The following is a 20,411-nucleotide window of genomic DNA, read 5'->3' as shown; positions in this document are numbered from 1 at the left end:
GCTCCAAAATTGTCTGGTAGATGAATGAATGAACCATTAATCCAGAGAATATTAATTCTGGTCTTGTTTGGGGATCCGAGAAGTGCTAAGAAATTCACTGAATGGTGAGAAAACTGTGGCCAGAAACAGTGGGTCTGTAGTAGCCATCTATTGCTGTTTAACAAACCATGCCAAAAGTTGATGGCTTAAAGCAACAATAATTTATTATTTCTCATGATTCTGTGAATCGATTGTGCTCTTCTGTTACTTCCTTCTGGGCTCACTTGTGTTTAACTGGAGTGTCACTTGGATCTGGGCTTAGCTGGGACAGTGGAGACAGCTGGGGCTCTGCCTTTATGTGGTCATTCATCCTCAAGAAGGCTAGATTGGGCTTCTTCATGTGATGACATCAGCATTCTGAGAGAAAGTGCTAGAGCAAAGGTGTTTATCAACTTCTGCTTCTATCACATTTTCTGACGTCTCAGTGGTAAAAAAAAGTTGCATGGCTAAGTCAAGAGACAATGTGGTAGAGGATTACACGTGGGCATGTAGTGGGGGGCACGGTCCAACAAGACCACAAGGTTACTAGATGTCAAAGTGCCATGGTGAAAGGGATTAACAAATGGATGTGGTACACGCAGATAGGGAAACATCATCACTCTGGAGACAGAGTGGATGTGGTACACGCAGATAGGGAAACAGTCATCACTCTGGAGACAGAGAGGTCCTGCAGTGTAGTGATAGGAACACTAAACTTGACTGGATTGGAACCTGGAAGAAGAGGGTTTGAATCATAGAAAATAACCCAATGATATTTACTTCACAGGTTGTCTCCAGCATCATACACAATAGTATGAAAGTATTTATGCAAACTTGAAGATAAATTAGCACTGCTAGGTGGAAAGTCCACGCCAGCACCACGGACAGCACCAGAACTCCAGCAAAGCTGCTGTGACTAGAGAATCCAGGACTAGGAATCCATGCTCCTTTAACCCGGAGGCATCTGTGCCCCACAGAAACAACTTGTCACGTGTCTAAAGAATTGGGCTGGCTTCACATATTCTCATTTGCGTTGTGCTCTTTCCTGTCATAACCTGTATGGATTAAGTTTAGGTTTATTCATGAGTAAGAGAAACCCAAATAAGAGTAGCTTAAACTAGACAGAAGTTTTGACTGTTGTAAGCACAGGGCAGAGGTAGGCAGATCACAGCTGTTACAGAAGTTCTGCTCTGTGAAGTCCAGACTCAAGAGCCTTAAAGCTCCCTGGCCTGTGCCCTTAGGGTGGGGCCTTCAGTTGCATGATCTAAGGAGGGTGGCCAGTGAGCCTGTCACTACATCTGCATGCCTCATTTCTTCCTCCCTCCAATAAAGGCAACGTTTCTGGTTCCTACTATGTACTAGAAAGAGAGTAAAAGGTGTTACATGTGTGGGATTAAAAGTCAGCCCTCTTGGGATTCTAAAGGAAGGTGGAAAAGAGAAGTCCTTCAAAATGTCTGTAAAAAGCAGCAGCCAAGGTGTCTAAGCAAGGTAACGGCTAGTTTGGATTAGGACAGTGCTTGAATCATGTAAAATAAAGTCCAATAATATTCACTCTAAAATAAAAAAAATGAGGCTGGGCACGGTGGTTCACGTCTATAATCCCAGCATTTTGGGAAGCTGAGGCAGGTGGATCACTCGAGGTCAGGAGTTTGAGACCAGCCTGGCCAATACAGTGAAACCCAATCTCTACTAAAAATACAAAAATTAGCTGGGCGTTTTGGCACACGCCTGTAGTCCCAGCTACTTGGGAGGCTGAGGCAGGAGGACCAGTTGAGTCTGGAAGGCAGAGGCTGCAGTGAGCTGAAATTGCACCACTGCACTCCAGCCTGGGTGACAGAGCGAGACTCTGTCTCAATAATTAATTAATTAATTAATAAAAAGACCTTCTAACATTTTCTTCTCACATCACAATAAAGCACCTTGCGCTCTACTCACTCATTACCTGCTCTGGAGACAACTGCTCTTGGCTCTCTGTAATAGTTTTCTGCAGCTGCTGTAACTAATTTCTAAAAACTTACAGCTGGACAGAGAGGAGAATGGTGGTTTCCAGGGGATGAGGGAAGGGGAGAAGTGGAAAGATGATAGTCAAAGGGTACGAAGTTTCAGTTATGCAGGATGAATAGGTTCTAGAGATCTCATGAACAGCATGGTGACTAGTTTCAGGTATTGTATGCCTGAAATTTGCCAAGAGAGTAGATTTTAAGTGTTCTCACCACATATAAAAAGAAAAGAAAATGGTAAATATATGAGATGATGATACGTTAAGTAGCTTGATTGTGGCGATGGTTTCATAACGTATACTTTTATCAAAACATTGAGTTCTACATCTTAAATGTGTGCAATTTCAGATGTATGAGTTCTATATCTTAAATGTCTAGCCCTTGTGAGTCAGTTGATTATACTTCAATGTAGCTGAAAATATGGAAACCTGGGTGATTTTCTCTTTTCGTAAGTTTTCTGTAAGTGTGAAAGTATTTCAACACAAAAAGCTAAAAATTAAAATTTTAAAAAAAGATGACACGCACATACACCCTCTTAGTGGCTCAAAACAACACAAGTTTATTATCTTACAGTTCTGGAGATCAGAAGTCCTAAAATCAAAGTGTTCATAGAGATGCAACACCTTGGAATCTTTAGGGGAGAATACATTTCTTTTCCTTTTCCAGTTTCTACAAGCTGCCTGCGATCCTTGGCTCATGACCCCTTCCTCCATCTTCAAGGCCAGCAGTGCAGCATATTCAAATCTTTCTCTCTCTCTCTCATCTCTTCTTCTAGTATCACTTCCTTTCTGACTCTGACTCTGCCACCTCCCTTTTATAAGGACCTTTGTGTCCTTATGAGGACATCAGGTTTACCCAGTCATCCATGTTAATGACCCAAACTCAAGATCCTTACTTTAATCACATCAGCCAACATTTGCCCTGTGAGTTAAAATACTCGAAGGTTCTTAGGATTAGGCCCTGGACATCTTTGAAGGGGCTACGATGCTGCCTGACATACTACTCATTCATTCATTCATTCATTCATTCATTCATTCATTCATTCAATGTTTGTCAGGCACCTTCTACATGTGTGCCAGGTACTATGTTGGCTGAATACAGTGGAGAATAAAACAGACAAGACTCCTGCCCTCCTGAAGCAGTTCTTCATTTTTCTAGATAAGCACCGCTGATCCAGCCCAGAGTGGGTCAACATATGCAATAACAGAAGAGGAATGTTTCATGTGCTTAACATACATGCACAAACACATCCACTCACATAGTCACATTTGTATGAGTGTCCTGGTCACTGTAAATGTTTAAAATGTGTTTTAGAAACTTTTTTTTGTTTGTGTAATGTCCACTCTGAGTCCTTTTGCTAAATGAATGGGACTTCATTTATAAGGGAACACCCCTCTCAGTGCAACTCTCCTAATTCTCAGTCTTATTAAACAATAAAAAGCAGGGAGATTTTTGTCCTACCAAACTTCAGTCTTCATAATCTCAGCTCCCTCATCTCTCTGGAAGCCATGGGTGACTCCATCCTGTTCTGCAAGAGCAGCAGACAATCCCTGCTGCCAGAGGCCAAGCTCGACCAATCACTGGCTTTGTCTCTCCCTCTTGTTTGCTGGTGTTCGGCAGGGCAATTGTGCCGCATTCTTGGATTGACCAGTGAATACATGGCTAAGCACTATTTTGAGTGACTGCCTTCCAGTGCTACACTACTTATAGTTTCCCAAACTGTAAGACAAATTGGGGTTGAGGATTATAGGTTCACTAGTCACCTCCTTGTCAGAGGCCCAGCATCTTCAGTTCCCTTCATTGTCTGCACTCCAGAGATGGATGCTGGATCATGGATGACTCTAGCCATGCTAAGCAGGTGTCCTATGCAAGACTCTCATCTCCATCTGACACTGTGCATGGGCCAACCATTATGTATGTATCTTATTTCTTCCTGGATCTGTTAAACAGGAACTTCTGCTCTTTTTACTCACTCCTCCCCCAAGCAAGGAGGACTAATCTTCTGGCTCAAGTTTTTGTTTGGATAAAGTATAGAGCTATGAGTATCGTCGAAGAAAAATTCCACTGGACAGACTGAAACAGGTAAGGGGAACTTTATTCAAAACTGTTGTGTAGGGGTCAAGACTATTGCAGTAGAGGAGACGGCTTGAACTTAACTCTGATTACAACATGGCCAGCTGGGTATTTATAGTAAGGAGTCGGGTGAGGGAGTCAGTGGATGGAAAATTACTGAGAGAGCCTTGGTTAGGATTCAGGGTTAGGGAGTTTTCACTAAACTGGCTTAGCAGGATTCTTGCTAACACTGGGGCTGCAGGTCAAGGCCAAGGCCTAGTGGAGAAGAGTGCTCAGAGGAGCTGGACTAGAGTTTGGTCAAGGAGGAAGTCCCTGTCACGATTATTATTTTCTCTGTCCTGGGAATTGTTTGCCACAGGATTGACATAGTCTCTGTTCCTCCATCCAGAGATGGTCTAGCCCTTGTGAGTATGTGTGGGGTGGGGGCAGGTGAAACGCATATAGGTCTTGGTGGGTACAGTCAGCTCAGGGGTTCAATATTAGGAAATATGCCTAAGATGTTTTCTCCAGTACAGCTTCAGTCAGTAACAGAGACACTATTTTGATCACCACTCCACTGGCTGTTTCTGTTTTTCATTCCCACCAGCCATCTATGAGAGTTCCCACTGCTCCACATTCTTGCTAACACTTAGTACTATGAAGATTTTTGTTTTAGCCATTTCAATAGGTTTGGGGTATCTCGTGATTTTAATTTTGGTTTCCCAAATAACTAACCGTGAATCACCTTTCTTCATGTGTATTTGCCATTTGTATACCTTGCGCTTGTTCATAACTTTTGCCCAGTTTTTGAGTTGTTTTCTCATTATTGAGTTTTGAATGCTCTTCATGTATTTTTGATACAAGTTCTTTGGTGGATATGTGTGTGAGAAAAATATGTGAACATATTTTTATCCCAGCCTGTAGCTTGTCTTTCATTCTGTTAACAGTATGTTTTGGCCCGGCACGGTGGCTCACGCCTATAATCCCAGCACTTTGGGAGGATGAGGTGCGCGGACCACCTGAGGTCAGGCATTCAAGATCAGCCTGGCCAACATGGTGAAACTCCATTTCCACTAAAAATAGAAAAATTAGCTGGATGCAGTGATGCGCGCCTGTAATCCTAGCTACTCTGGAGGCTGTGGCAGGAGAATCACTTGAACCTAGGAGGTGGAGGTTGTAGTGAGCCGAGATCACGCCACTGCACTCCAGCCTGGGTGACAGAGCAAGACTCCATCTCAAAACAAACAACAACAACAAAACAACAACAAACAAACAACAACAAAACCCCCCAGTATCTTTCAAAGAACAAGGTTTTAAATTTCAATGAAATGTAATTTATCAAATTTTCTTTTATGCATTGTGTTTTGGTGTTACATCCTAAAGTCTTTGCTTAAATTTAACAAGAATTTCTCCTAAGTTTTTTCCTAAACTTTTTCTAATTTTATGTATTATATTTAGGTTTATGATTCATTTTGAATTCATTTTTAAAGAGTGAGATATAAGTTGGAGTTTATTTTCTTGCACTATTTCAGAACCATTGTAGAAAAAATAATGCCTTTGCACTTTTGTCAAAATTCAATTGATCATTTTTGTGTGGTTTCATTTCTGGAAGCTCCATTTTATTCCACTGATCTTTGTATCTATACTTTCACCAATATTGTAGTGTCTTGATTGCTGTAGAATTATAATAAAGCTTAAAAATCAGGTAGTATGAGTCCTCTAACTTCATTCTTTGTTTAAAAAACTGTTTTTGCCATTTGTATACATTTTAGAATAGGCTTGTTAATTTCTACAAAATTTCTTTTGGGATTTTGATTGAGATTGTGTTAAATCTTAGATAAATTTAAGAAGATTGACCTTTTAACTTTAGTAAAGTCATTCATTCAGGGAACACGGTATACCTTCCCATGTATTGGTTCTTTGACTTATTTCATCAGTGTTTTGTAGTTTTCGGCAGAAAACTAAAGAACATAAATATGTTTTGTTAGATATTTAACCAAGTATTTCTTGTTTTTGGAACTATTATGAATAGCAACATTTTTTATGTTTTAGATTTTAGTTGTTCATTGGTAGTACAGAGAAATACAATGAATATTTATGTGTTGAACTTCTATTCTGTAACCTTGTTAACTTTTTAGTTCAGGTAGATTATTGGAGATTTAATATGTAGACAATAATGTGTGTGAATAGAAGTAGTTTTATTTTTAATGTTTTGCTTTTCAATCTGTATACCTTTTATTTATTTTTCTTACCTTATTACATTGACTTGAAATTCCAGTATGATGGTGAATAGAGGCAGTGATAGAAATATCTTTACTTTGTTCCTGATCTTAGGGGAAAAGCATTTAGTTTTGCCTCACTAAATATGATGTTAGCTGTATATTTTTTGTAGATACTCTTTTTTCAGGTTAAGACAGCTTTTTTCAATTCCTGGTTTGGTAAGTGTTTTGAACATAGAGGGATGTTGGATTTTGTCAAATGTTTTTCCTGTATCTATTCATATAATCATATGTTCTTTTCACCTCAGTCAGTTAATATGGGGGATTAAATTGACTGATTTTGGAATATTGAAACAGTTTTGCATTTCTCCACCTTGTTGTGGTGTATTCTCCTTTATATATTGTTGATTTAACTTGCTAATATTTGATAAGAAATTGTGTGCCTTTGGATGGATGAAGCTGGAAACCATCAATCACAGCAAACTAACACAGGAACAGAAAACCAAACACTGCATGTTCTTGCTCATAAGTAGGAGCTGACCAGTGAGAACACGTGGACACAGGGAGGGGAATATCACACACCAGGGCCTGTCGGAGGTTGGGGGGTGAGAGGAGGGAGAGCATTAGGAGAAATATCTAACGTAGATGACAGGTTGATGAGTGCAGCAAACCACCATGGCACGTGTATACCTACGTAACAAACCTGCACGCTCTGCACATGTACCACAGAACTTAAAGTATATATATAAAAAAGAAATTGTGTGCCTTTGTTTATGACAAACATTGGTCTGCAGTTTTATTTTCTTGTACTGTTTTATTGTACTATTTTGGTATCAGGTTTGTGTTAGTTTCATAAAATGAGTTAGGAAGCATTTCTCCCTTTTGAATTTTCTGGGATAAATTGTGTAGACATTTTCCATCAGCATTTGGTAGAATTTTCCAATGAAACCATCTGGACCTGGAATTTCCTTTGTTGGAAAGTTTTAGCTAAAAATTCTGTTTATTTAAGTGAATATGGGACTATTTGGGTTATCCATTTTTTCTTGAGTGACTTTTGATAGTATCTTTTGAAAATTTATCTATTTCATTTAAAGTTGTTGAATTTACAAGCAGGGTTATTAATAGTATTTCCTTATTACCCTTCTAATATCTGTAGGGTCTGTAGGGATATCGCCTCTTTCATTACTGCTCTTGGCAAGTTGTGTCCTATCTCTCTCATCCTTTCTTTTTCTCCCTCCATCTCCCCAACATCACTTCCTCCATACTCCCTCTTTTGGCTAGCTTGGATAGAGGTTTATCAATTGTATTGATCTTTCCAAAGAACCAATTTTGGGTTTCACTGATTTTATTATCTTGTCCTGTTTTTGATATATTTCAATTTTTGATTTCACATATTTTTATTCTTATCTTTATTATTTTCTTCCCTGTGTTTGCTTTTTGTATAGTTTGCTTTTATTTTTCTAATTTCTTGAAGTGAAATTTTAGATTATTTACTTGAGAGCTTTCTAGCATTTAGAGAATGTAACACTATAAAATTTCCTCTAAGCATCGCTTTACCTGAATCCATAAAATTCAATCTATTTTATTTTCACTTTCATTTAGTTCAAAAAAAATTTTTTTTGAGACTGAGTCTCGCTCTGTTGCCCAGGCTGGAGTGCAGTGGCGTGATCCCAGCTCACTGCAACCTCCACCTCCCAGCTTCAAGCGATCCTCTTGCCTCAGCCTTCTAAGTAGCTGGGACTACAGGCACGTGCCACCACACCCAGCTAATTTTTTGTATTTTTAGCAGAGATGGGGTTTCACCGTGTTAGCCAGGATTGTCTTGATCTCCTGATCTCGTGATTCACCCGCCTGGACCTCCCAAAGTTCTGGGATTACAGGCATGAGCCGCCGCGCTCGGCCAGCTCACAATATTTTATTACTTCCTTTGAGATGTCCTTTTTGACTCATGGGTTATTTAGAAACATGTTTTAAGTTTCCAAAATTTGGGAATTTTCCAGATATCTGTTACTGATTTCCATGTGGTCAGAGAACATACTTTTTATGATTTGAATCCTTTTAAAGTTGTTGAAATTTGTTTCATGGCCCAGTATATACTCTATCCTGGTGAATGATCCAAATGAACTTAAAATGAATATATATATATTTTACTATTGTCATTAGGAGTGTTTTACTGATGTCCATTAGTCAAATTGTTTAATAGCATTGCTTGGGTCTTCTATAGCCTTGCCATTTTCTACTTGTTCTATTGATTATTGAAAGAGGAGCATTAAAAGTCTCCAAGTGTAACTGAAGATTTGTCTAGCTTTCCTTTCTGTTTGATCTGGTTTGCTTCATGTATTTTGAAGCTTGATTTGAGATACATGCACATTTAGAATTTTTATATATTTTTGGTGAATTGGCCCATTTATAACTATATAACTTTCTCTTTATCATGAGTAATTCTTCTTGTTTCATAGTCTACTTTTTCCACTATTAATATGCCAACTTTCTTTTGGTTCACATTTGCATATTATATCTTTTCTCACTCTTTTACTTTTAACCTATCTATATCATTATGTTTAATGTGGGATTCTTGTAAATAGCATACAGACAGGCCTTTAAAAAATTCAAACTGGATTGACAGTTCTTTCAGCATTTCAAAAAATGCTGAGATATTGTTCCAGTCTCTTCTGGCTTACATGGTTTGTGGTAAGAAATCTAAAGTCATGCAAATCATTTTCCACTCTATGTAACGTTTTGATTTTCTAAGGCGCCTTTCAAGATGTTTTCCTTTATATTTGATTTTCATCAGTTGGATCACATTTTTTTCTCCAAGGGCCACGCCTTTCCTGTCACTCTGGGCAGCGATAGAGGCAGGAGATTTATCCTTCAGCTTTTTCAGACCATGTCCATTGCGCAGTTTCCAAAACTGCCCTGTACTGGATTATAAGCCAGGAGATACTCACTGCCATATTAACTATCCTTTGGGTTTTGATTTCTCTCTTCAATTTTCCTGACATAATTTATTCTTCAGAGTCCTTATATGTTTGCATTATGATTCTGTCCAGGGTTGCTAGTTATGATCAGTGGGGGAAATAGGGTAGAGTGTGCTTACTTAGCCAGAACTAGCAGCTGGAAGAGTTACTCTTAGTGAACCTGAAATGAAGAAATGTAAACCTCCATGGCTTGGAGATGAGAGAATATGTAAAATAGAAAGACAAGGGTCTAATCCCCAACTCCTGGTCAGGAATTAGGAAAAGAGACCTGTTAATTTGACTAGAGATTCTTTTAGGGTGTGTGAATGGATACAGGGTGCTGTAGGCAGCTAGTACCTTTCAGCCAAGAACCAGAGCCTGTGAAGCAAAGCTCATGAAAATGTCTGTCTCTCTGACTCCTCACTCCCCATTATATTTGGGTATCTGGAAAACAACTTTTTTTTTATGTCACATGATTTTATTTCATTGAATATTATATGAACATCGGGAAAAGTGTGAGACAACAAATCCTAGTTTATCAATGTAGGTAACAGAGAGGAGGAAGGCCCAAGCAAACATAAGAAAAAAGTTCTGCACTGAAACACAGCTATTCCATTCTACTCATCTGTAAAGTTAAAGTGTGAATATTAGAAAATAATACAATATTAAGACACTAAAAGAAAGAATAGCCCCTAGATTTGTGGTACAAGCGTGTGGCTGTGAAAAACAACTTTATACATGAAGAATTCACTGGAGTGAATATCAGAGTACAAACAAAAGGGTTTGGAATTGAGATGATGCATTTGATTTAATATAAAGTGGAAAAAATAGAAGGTAAAACACAAGATGATTGTAATTGTGTTTCATGTATTCTGTGATTCCAACTGGATGAATAATAAGCAAGAAATGGACAGAGCTGTCTAAAAATTAAACTGCTCATGTTGGGGGAGTGAAGGATATGAGATTATGGGTGTCTCATTGTTTTATTTTCAAAAATTTCCTTAATGTGGCTGCTATGGTTTGAATGTTCCCTCTAAAAGTCATGTTGAAACTTAATCCCCATGTGGCAGTATTGAGAGGTGGAGTCTTTAAAAGGTAGTCGGGAAACGAGAGCCCTCATGAATTAATGGATTAATGAGTGAATGAATGAATAGGTCATCATGGGAGTGGGACTGGTGGTTTTATAAAAAGAAGAGAGACCCCAGTGAACACACTGAGCTGCCTCGCCATGTGATTCCCCGTGCCGCCTCAGGACTGCAGAGTCCCGGCCAGCAAGAAGGCACTCGTCAGATGTCTGCCTGACCTTGAACTCTACAGCTTCCAGAACTGTAAAAAAAATAAGTTTATATTCTCTATAAATTACCCAGTTTCGGGTATTCTGTTATACACAACAGAAAGTGGAGTAAGAAATGGCTCTATGAGCTTTTCAAATATAATAACATATAAGAATAATTCCTGGCCTATTGCCTGATAATGATATTGTTCCCCATTCTATTTCTGTAACTTATTTGAGAAGGTTTTCCTGATTTTCACCTCTCAGCCCAGTCATCCCTGTTGCATGTTTCTATATCACTGTATTGATGACAATTTACTATGCTGTAAAGTACAGTACTGATGACAACTTTACACTTAATGCTTTGATTTTCTATCTTCTCTGGCAGACATGGACTTTTGCAGGTGAGGGCAGCATATTTTCTTGCTCACTGATACATCTTTAGTACATAGCTAGTGCCTTGTCTATGGGAGGTACCTAATAAATATTTATTGCCTAAATTATCAAGTCTCCAAATAAAAGAGAACACCAAAAAGCTAAGATTTTTATTTTGCACTGTTTTTGGCTCTTTTGGTCTCAGCACTTTTGGAACCCATACCTCACTTTTTCTTCGTCTTGACAAACACTGTCCACATTTTTCAGCCAACCCAAAGCTGGATGGCATGGTGCCTTGAGTTGGCAATTAACCAAAGGAGTGGCCCAGTGATGAAAGAATAATCCACAGAAAAGGAAAACCAAACTCAAGTTTTGGCTAAGGCTGCCATCGTCAAGAATGATCTGAGGAAACCCAAGGGATTATGGCCAAAAGGATTCTAGTGGTATTGCTAAGTCAAGTCCTCTCTGGCCCCACTCCTATGAAATACCAACCAAACACACTGGTGCTAATTCAAGTGCACTTTACTTTAGGACACTTTGTTTCATTTTAGAAGCAAGTATAGGAAATCACCCAAAATACAAGCCACACATTACGATGGCAGGCTGCAAGTGGCTCTTACCAAACAACCCTAGCATGTAAGAGTTAGAAGAGCTTCTCAACATGTCTGTTCCAAACACCTTTCTCCAAAGTTGACACAGATTTTCTTAGCAACAGTCAAGATGAGTAATCACCCGGTCTTCCCTTGAGCACTTTGAGTGATGGTGAACTCCCCATCTTTCAAGACAGTTCATTTCCTTTTCAGAGAAATCTCTTCTAGACTTGGTAAACATGAAGTACATGTGCTGACACTCTGAGCCCCACACTTGTGGCAGAGATCACCAATTAATCACAATGTTTTTTGGTTTTTTTTTTTTCCCACCAAGCCTAGGTTTAGCTTTAGAATCATCCTCAACATTGTTTTTCATTTGGATAGAGGTCAATTTGCAGTCCCTGTTGCAGTTTCTAGAAAGTTAAGTCTTCTGCACATAGCTCTTCTTCATGTTCTCTGTGAGCACACAGGACTCTAATAGTCTGGGGCGAGGACAGCGTCAGCCCTTAAGTCTTGAGCCCATTCCTGGAACACAGTTTGGGAAAGACAAAATCTGCAGGCTGGTGGGTTGGTATTAGGCTCTCCAAAGCCTGAGATCCACAAGGTCAAATATTGGAAACAGGCATTTCTTAGGCACGATGAATAATCTTTCCACTGACTTCTGAAAGCCTATACGGGGGATGGAAGCCTAGGGTCATTGATGCGCTGGGACCCAGGTTGAGGGCAGATCAAGGCTGCTTGTGGTAAAGCTGGGACTAGAACCTCAGTCTGTGATTTCTAATCTGTTGAGTCCCCTATCAGACCAAATTGTCTTTCTTTGATAAAGCATTAACATACTATTTCCCCAATTTCATTTTGAAATCGTGGATTGAGTCATGAAGAAGGCAGGTCATCAACCTGTATGGAAGAACGTTGGGTCCAGTGAAACATAGAGGGATTCCTTGCAACTTCCAGAAGAGTTTGGGAGATTTAGTTGTGAATAATGCTAACATAGTTGCAATGTTAGATTAGTACAGGTTTACTTTTAAATACTTAATAATATAAAAGACTTGCACAGCTTCAATTCATTTAAGCCTCCCAATAATGGGTAAATTTTAAGTTTCCTGAAAAGTGAGATTATCCATTTAGACAATCCTGTTTTTGACATAATTGTCCAACGTGGAAGAGGAAACTTGTTCAGAACTTCCGTTTGTCTTATCATCAGTGACAGCTGAGTCGATTTTCTCTTCTGGTGGGTATGCTTTGTTCCTTTTGGAAAATGCCTGACTGATTTCTGCCTGGGTTCTGTTTTTGGTCTCAGGCAGCACAAAATATAGGTAGATAGCACCTGTGATACAAATTGTAGCAAAGACTAGGAAACAGTAGGTGTTCAGACTTTTCTGTGGAAAGGCAGAGACAAAAACCATCAAATAGATAATCAGTAAAGTTGCTGTCAAACCATCTCTACACAGATTTTTAAAATAGCTCCACATTCATATACCAATACTCCTAGACAAAACACCATGTGTGATGCTGGCTCTATAAGGCAAGTGTGCCCTACATGAAGTGTTATCACATGAGGCTTGAATAAATCAGCTTCAAACTCTGGTAAAGATGAGCAAATGATACTTTTTGTTGTTGTTGTTGTTGTTGTTGCAAATTTGGCATTTAAAAATTAATCATCATGAAAGCAAAATGGTATGCTTGCTGAATATTAGCTTAAGCTTATATTTACAATTAACCACATTGTCTCCTTGATTCTACTATACACATAAGACAAGAATGACATCAAAAGGGAAGAGAAATGCCTCAGTTCATAGGAAGAATGTGGAGCATAGAACAGGCCAAGGTAATGCCAGTTTTTCTAATACGCAAGTGATCTAACTCACTAATTGACACTCTGAGATGGCCTTGCACAAATAAGAGAGATGAGAAAAAATAGAAATGTTCAAAGCAATCACTCCATTTTATGTATCCTGATTAGTGCTTGGACTAGAATAACCCTGCCAACTGCACTAGACCTTGAGCTTCTCAGTGACGCAGTCACCTCTGTAGCTCCTGTGCCTCATAGGAGGTACTCAGGACATGTCTGTGGAATAAAAGACTTGAAATCCTAGCCTGAAGCAATCCACCTGCTTTGGTCTCCCAGGTACTGGAATTATAGGCATGAGCCACCTCTCCAGAAATAAAAGACTTTCTGGGTCCCAGCTGTCAGGATTGTGACTATCATATGCAACAAACATCTATTGATCCAAAGATAAGGTTACACTGTCTTTGAATAATACTTCCCAAGAAGCAATATTCAGATATTAGTCCATTCCATTCCATTCTTTGATTTGACAAACATTTATTTTTGGAGAATGGCAGAGTGCTTAAGCTTGATCTCTGGATCACATCCTAGATCTACCATTTACTAAATCTGAGACTCTTTGTGCCTCTGTTTCCATGCTTGAAAAAGAGGATAATCATGGTACATGCAGGGTTGTTGTAGGAATTAAGTGAGACATTCCCTTTAAAGTGCCACATGCAGTAAATGTTCCACACCTGGGGATGCTTAGCTCTTGAGACTGTGCCTTCTGCTCATACAAAGACTTCAAGAGCAGTATGGAGAAGGGGGAGAGTATGGACTCTGAAGCCAGTCGAGTGGGATTCAAATCCTGATCCCATTACTCACATGTTGTTTTAACACTTATGATGTGCCATTTAAGATAGAATTTCAATCCACTGAGCATCTGTTTCCTCATTTGCAACATGGTGATATATACCCACATATTATTTTGAAGATGAAATGAGATATATCAATTTTGCATTCAACATCCTCCACACCCCCATCTGCATGCTGAATGGACATCTGACTTATCAAGTCCAAAGTGGAGCCTCTAAAACTGCCTACTCTAGCCTTCCTCATCTCTGCTGATGGCACCTCCATCCTTCTGATTGATTATGCCAACAAAAACACTTGGAGGCAGGCCGAGCTTCTCTCTCTCCCTCTGTCTCTCCCACCTACATCTGCTCCATTAGGAAATCATGTTGCTCTACCTTGAAATGTATTCCAAATCTGAGCGTTTGTCACCACTTCTATTGCAACCCAATTTTGGTGCAAGCCACCATCATGTCTTGCTTGGATTTTTGCAATAGCTTGTCAACTGATTTCCCTGCTTTTCACTTTAAGCATAATCTTGAGATTATTCTTAACAGACAAGCCAGAGTGATCCTGTTAAACAAAGGACAAAACTTGTCACTCCTCTGCTCAAAACCCACCATGACTTTCTAAGTCACCTACAGGAAAGCCAAAGTCCTCACCACGGCCTCCAAGGCCACCGACCATGTGTCCCTCTTACTTCTCTGATCTCACTCTCCTCACTTTCTTTGACCGAACTCCACTGCCTTTATGATTTCCCTCCAGTATTGGGCCTCAGAACCTTTGCAAATGCTGTTCTCTCTTGCTGGAATAATCTTCGTTTAGGCCTCTGTATATCCTGCTTTCTTACTCCTCTTCATCTGACTTATAGGTCATTTTCTCAGAGAGGTTTGCTTTGACTCTCATTTCTAAATAGCCCCTCCCAGCCCTGCTTCATTGCTCTTCAAAAACACTCACCACTATGCAGCATTGTAGTGTGCAACTGCCTGTTTATCAACCTTCTCCCTACCAAGAGGTAACTATCTGAAGGCAGAAGTCATCATTTTTCTTGTATTCCCAGAACCTGGAGAGTGTCTGATATACAGTAGATGCTCTGAGTATCTTACTGAGTGGATGGATGGACTGAGGCTCAGAGAGGTTTCCTGCCCCATCCCAGGCCACATGCAGGGCTTTCTAGGACCTCTCTGACACCCACACAGCTGCCTCTTGCTTGGCTTCCTTTTCCCAAGGGACCTGATGGGGGTGGCGAGGATTATTCTCACAGTTTCACAAAATTCAGTCAAGAACACGTGGTTCAGCCGAGCACAGTAGCTCACGCCCGTAATCCCAGCACTTTGGGAGGCTGAGGTGGGTGGATCACTTCATGTCAGTTCAGGACCAGCCTGGCCAACACTGTGAAACCCCATCTCTACTAAATTTACAAAAATTAGCTCAGCATGGTGCAGCCACCTGTTATCCTAGTTACTTGGGAGGCTGAAGCAAAGATTAAAAGTGGACCCCCTCCTTACACCTTATACAAAAAGTAACTCAAGATGGATTAAAGACTTAAATGTAAAACTCAAAACTATAAAAACCCTAGAAGAAAATCTAGGCAATACCATTCAGGACATAGGCACAGGCAATTTCATGACAAAAATGCCAAAAACAATAGCAACAAAAGCAAACATTGACAAATGGGATCTAATTAAACTAAAGAACTTCTCCACTGCAAAAGAAACTATCATCATAGTGAACATACAACCTACACAATGAGAGAAAGTTTTTACAATCTATCCATCTGACAGAGGTCTAATATCCAGAGTCCACAGGGAACTTAAACAAATTTACAAGAAAAAACAACCTCATTAAAAAGTGGGCAAAAGACACAAACAGATACTTCTCAAAAGAAGACATTCATGCAGCCAAAAAACATATGAAAAAAAGCTGAACATCACTGATCATTAGAGACATGCAAATCAAAACCACAATGAGATACCATCTCATGCCAGTCAAAATAGGGATTATTAAAAAGTCAAGAAACAACAGATGCTGGTGAGCTTGCAGAGAAAAAGGAATGCTTTTACACTGTTGGTGGGAGTTTAAATTAGTTCAATCATTGTGAAAGACAGCATGGTGATTCCTCAAAGACCTAGAGGCAGAACTGCCATTTGACCCAGCAATCCCATTACTGGGTATCTACCCAAAGGAATGTAAATCATTGTATTATAAAGATACATGCACGTGTATATTCATTGCAGCACTATTCACAATAGCAAAGACTTGGAACCAACCCAAATGCCCATCAATGATAGACTGGATAAAGCAAATGTGGCACATATACACCATGGAATACTATGTAGCCATAAAAAGGAATGAGATCATGTCTTTTGCGTGATGTGGTGACGTGGATCCAGTGACATGGATGGAGCTGGAAGCTGTTACCCTCAGCAAACTAACACAGGAACAGAAAACCAAACACACTGCATGTTCTCACTTATAAGTGGGAGCTGAACAATGAGAACACATGGACACATTGAGGGGAACAGTACACACTGGGGACTATCGGGGGGTTGCAGTGGAGGTAGAGTGTCAAGAAGAATAGCTAATGGACTCTGGGCTTAATAGTAATACCTAGGTGATTGGTTGATCTGTGTAGCAAACCACAATGGCATATGTTTACCCGTGTAACAAACCTGCACATCCTGCACATGTACCCCGGACTTAGAATAAAAGTTGAAGAAAAACAAAAAGCTCAGAAAAAGTTTGACTAGCCCTGCCCATCTCACTCTGCTGAGACATTCAGGATATGACCCAATATTCTTCAGGTTGAAAAGAATAATTTGCTCCCTTCCAGAATTTATTGAACTCAAACTGGATTTTACAACTCGAGTAGAATCAAAGAGGCATACATTTGCATGCAATTTTCTCTGAATCAGAAAATATTGGCAGTCCACACTGGAGACTGTTTTTCGCAGGCTTTATAACAAATGGCCCAAGCAACACTGATGCTGACCACAGCAAATGCTGCCAACACGATCCCAGAGCCGGCGTGTGGAGGTGAGCATGAAGGGATGTGGGCTCCTCCCCACAACCACAGTGGCCTCCTTTCTCTGTTGGTGACGAGAGGTCTAAGGATTTTCCATTTTACAGGTGAGGGAACTCATGCTTGGAGAGAAAACCTATGCTTGAGGAGTATGCCCAGGGCCCTGTGCTAATACATGGGCTACAATACGGTGTGATTCGTGCTATTGTCTGTGGCTCTACTGGCTCAGATATTTTATTCTGAGGAAGAAGTCCAGGCTTCTTAGGGGTCTGTTTGAGGGCTGGAATACATTTGCCACTGACACCTATTGGAATAAGTGAAACAATCAAGATGTGTGAGTAGTTTCTCTTGGTGGCTCCTGTGGGCTGAACTGCGTCCCTCCTGAAATTCATACATTGAGTCCTAAGCCCTAGCACCTCCGGATGTGATTAAGTTAAAATGAGGTCATTAGGGTGGGCCCTAATCCAATATCCTGCTGTCCTCATAAGAGAGGAGATGAGGACACAGATCCACACAGAAAGGAGACCACGTGAGGACACAGGGAGAAGACAGCTGTAAGGAACATGGCTGTGCTTTGGTCAAGGGTAGGCTGAGGTAAACATCCAGAGCGACTCAGTGAGTTTAGAGGGCAGGTGTCTAACGCCACTTGCCATAACATGGGAAGGGCATCCCTTGGCCCTACACCACTGTTGTCTGTAAATGTATAACTGCCCTGCTGACACTGTACAGGCACTCTCGCACTGGTGCCCAGAGAAAGAGAGAGAGAACCAGAGATGTCCATCTGCAAGATGGAAAGAGGAGAGCCAGGACACAGTCGGAGTTCTGGTGCCCAGAGGAAGAGTTAAGCTGCTGACCCTGAAGGGCGAGCTGGCAGTGCAGCCGTGTGTGGGAGCTGCTGGACTAGGCAGCCAAGACAGGGTGGACAGCGTGAGAGAACTAGTGTGAGTGAGCTGCTGATGAGAGAACTACATTGCACCTGTCCACGGCCCCTTGAGTGTTCTTCCAGCTGTCTGCTCATTCACCCACTCCCTTCAGACCTCAGTATGAGCTGGAACCAGACCCTGGGGATAAAAATTGGCATAGCCGTGAACTTGACCACAACCATTTACAAGCCAAGGAGAGGGATCTCAGAAGAAATCAACCCTGCTAATCCCTTGAGCTCAGACTTCTAGCTTCTAGAATTGTGAGAAAACGAATTTCTGTTGTTGAAGCCTCTAGTCTGTGCTATTTGGTCATGGCAGCCTGAGGCCCGAGTAGATGAACACAGTAGCTCTTGATTGCGGCCGAGCTGGCTTTCAGAAGGGAGGTAGGTCAGAAATGGTTCCTGTATGGCGTCTACAACACATACATGTTGCTCCTGTGGGTGGGTGTGGGTGGGGCTGGGGTGGGCTGGGGTTGGGGGATGTGACTCAGAACTTGTTAGCCCTGTATTTCTCTAATGCATTGCTCACTGCTCACAGCAGCCCCCTGAGCCCAGCTCTCTGACTTGCTAAGCCCCTCTCCAGAAAGGAAATTAACCGTGGCTGCCTTCCCAGGCTTGGGTCAGGAGGCTGACATTTCACAAAATACTAAACGTAACTACCTGCCCAGTGTCTCCATCCGTGTGTCCGGCCTGGCTGTTCCCGCTCCAATGAAGGTTCATCAACAGTCACACCTGCAATGTTTCCTTAATTACCCCCTGAAAACCCAGACACCCTGGACATGCCCAGCTGCTTAGAAACTGTTTCCAGAAGGGATTTGTTTCGAAATTGCCCATAGGCCTAAGAAAAGGCTCATAAATGACAGGCAAGAGAAGCAAGAACAAAACAAAGAATTGATTCCAGGTTTTAGAAATACAAAAAATTATCTAGGTTTGGAAGTGCGGTAACCTTGCAAGTTACTACATCTCTCTGAGCTCATCCCCTTGCCTGTCAAAGGTTGTGATACAGGCACTACCTCCCAGCATAGATGGCGGTGGAGTACTCTGGGCACACAGCAAGCGTTCAATGAACACTATGCTAAAGTGGCATGTTGGTGCTGTTAACGCTCAAACTGTGGCAGGCCAGCAAGGTCTTTCACACCCCACACCTGCGAGTGGCTCAGAAGATAGTGGCCTGCTTCTCGGACATACAGATCTCAGGACTGGGCCATGTGAAGGTGCTGGAACTTCTCTACTTAATTTATAAATGTGATGGGGGAACCGTGTTGACAGAAACAGCTTGAAGTTAACTTTTGCCATAATAATGACGATTTTACTGACACCTGGCTCTGCCGGCTTTGAGCCAAACTGTAAAAAGCCACTTAAGGTTTAAAAGTCCATTGAAAAGATAACTTGTTATGTTCTGACTGCAGCCACGTGAAGATGCCCCCGGATGGGAGTAAATGAGTGTGGGACCTTGACAAACTCCATGGCTCATGGAGCCCCCAACAGCACTTATGTTTCAGAAATAGAGTGGTTGTTGCTAAAACACAAAGATGCCTTGAAAGTTACAGGGTGTGGCAGCCTTTTAACTCTGAGACCAGGAGGCTGTAGTAAGTGATGGATGGAGAGGGAAGATGAGGACCAGGTGGTGAAGTGGAGAAACTGGGTCTGATGCTGACTGTGGGACCTGGATTGACCACGTCTACTTCCTGGACCTCCTTGCCTGTACAGTGGCAAGGATCAGAAACTCCAGCTCAGGACTGTGTGAAGGTGATGTGGGCACAGAAAACCATGCATGGGGGAGGGGGTGGCACAGAGCAACTGCTCCGTAACTGTGAATGCAGAAACAGCCACCATGCAGGCTTGGAACTGGGGTGGCTGGGGCTTGGAGTGCCGCAAATACTGACCTTCAGCTCACCCACGCTGGCAGCAGAATCTCTGGGATGTGTTGCGCTTGGCACTAGTAAATTAGCAGGCAGACTCCGAACTGAGTGCACAGAATAGTTGGTGAGGGGAGGAGGACAGGATTGAAATAGCTCCTAAGAATGGATGGTGATGTATCTGACAGATTCTCACCTTCTCCAGGTGGTACCACCCAGCACAGAGGGCAGCAGAGAGCCCTGGTAGGCATTTGAGCAGGGATGCTTCATCTTCCTTCTGCAAATGCTTCTGGGCCCCTTGCTCTGTGCAGAAGGCTTGCAAAGACTTTTGTGTTCCTGCTCCCAGATAACCCTGTGATCTGATCCTCTATCTCACCCATCTTTCTTGCTCACTCTGTTTCAGTCATATAGGCCTCTGGGTGGTTTCTTACACAGGCCAAATCTAGCCCTGCCTAAGGGCCCTGCACTTGCTGTTTTTCTAGCCAGGACTTCACCATTCCCGGA

At 41.4% G+C, this 20,411-nt stretch overlaps 1 protein-coding gene across 1 annotated transcript in view; it reads right to left on the bottom strand.

Moving 5' to 3' along the window:
- Window positions 1-9,762: 9,762 nt before the first annotated feature.
- The window catches only part of LOC105465861 (solute carrier family 2 member 9), a 199,430-nt gene continuing 188,781 nt past the window's right edge, over window positions 9,763-20,411 (bottom strand). Inside the window, 1 exon segment of the mRNA XM_071092692.1 lies at window positions 9,763-12,863. Within this exon segment, the coding sequence (XP_070948793.1) occupies window positions 12,579-12,863 (285 nt within the window). The 3' untranslated portion in view covers window positions 9,763-12,578.

The sequence above is a fragment of the Macaca nemestrina genome, chromosome 3 (assembly GCF_043159975.1).
Source record: "Macaca nemestrina isolate mMacNem1 chromosome 3, mMacNem.hap1, whole genome shotgun sequence".
NCBI classification, from domain to species: domain Eukaryota; kingdom Metazoa; phylum Chordata; class Mammalia; order Primates; family Cercopithecidae; genus Macaca; species Macaca nemestrina.
This window is presented reverse-complemented; position numbering and strand designations above follow the sequence as displayed.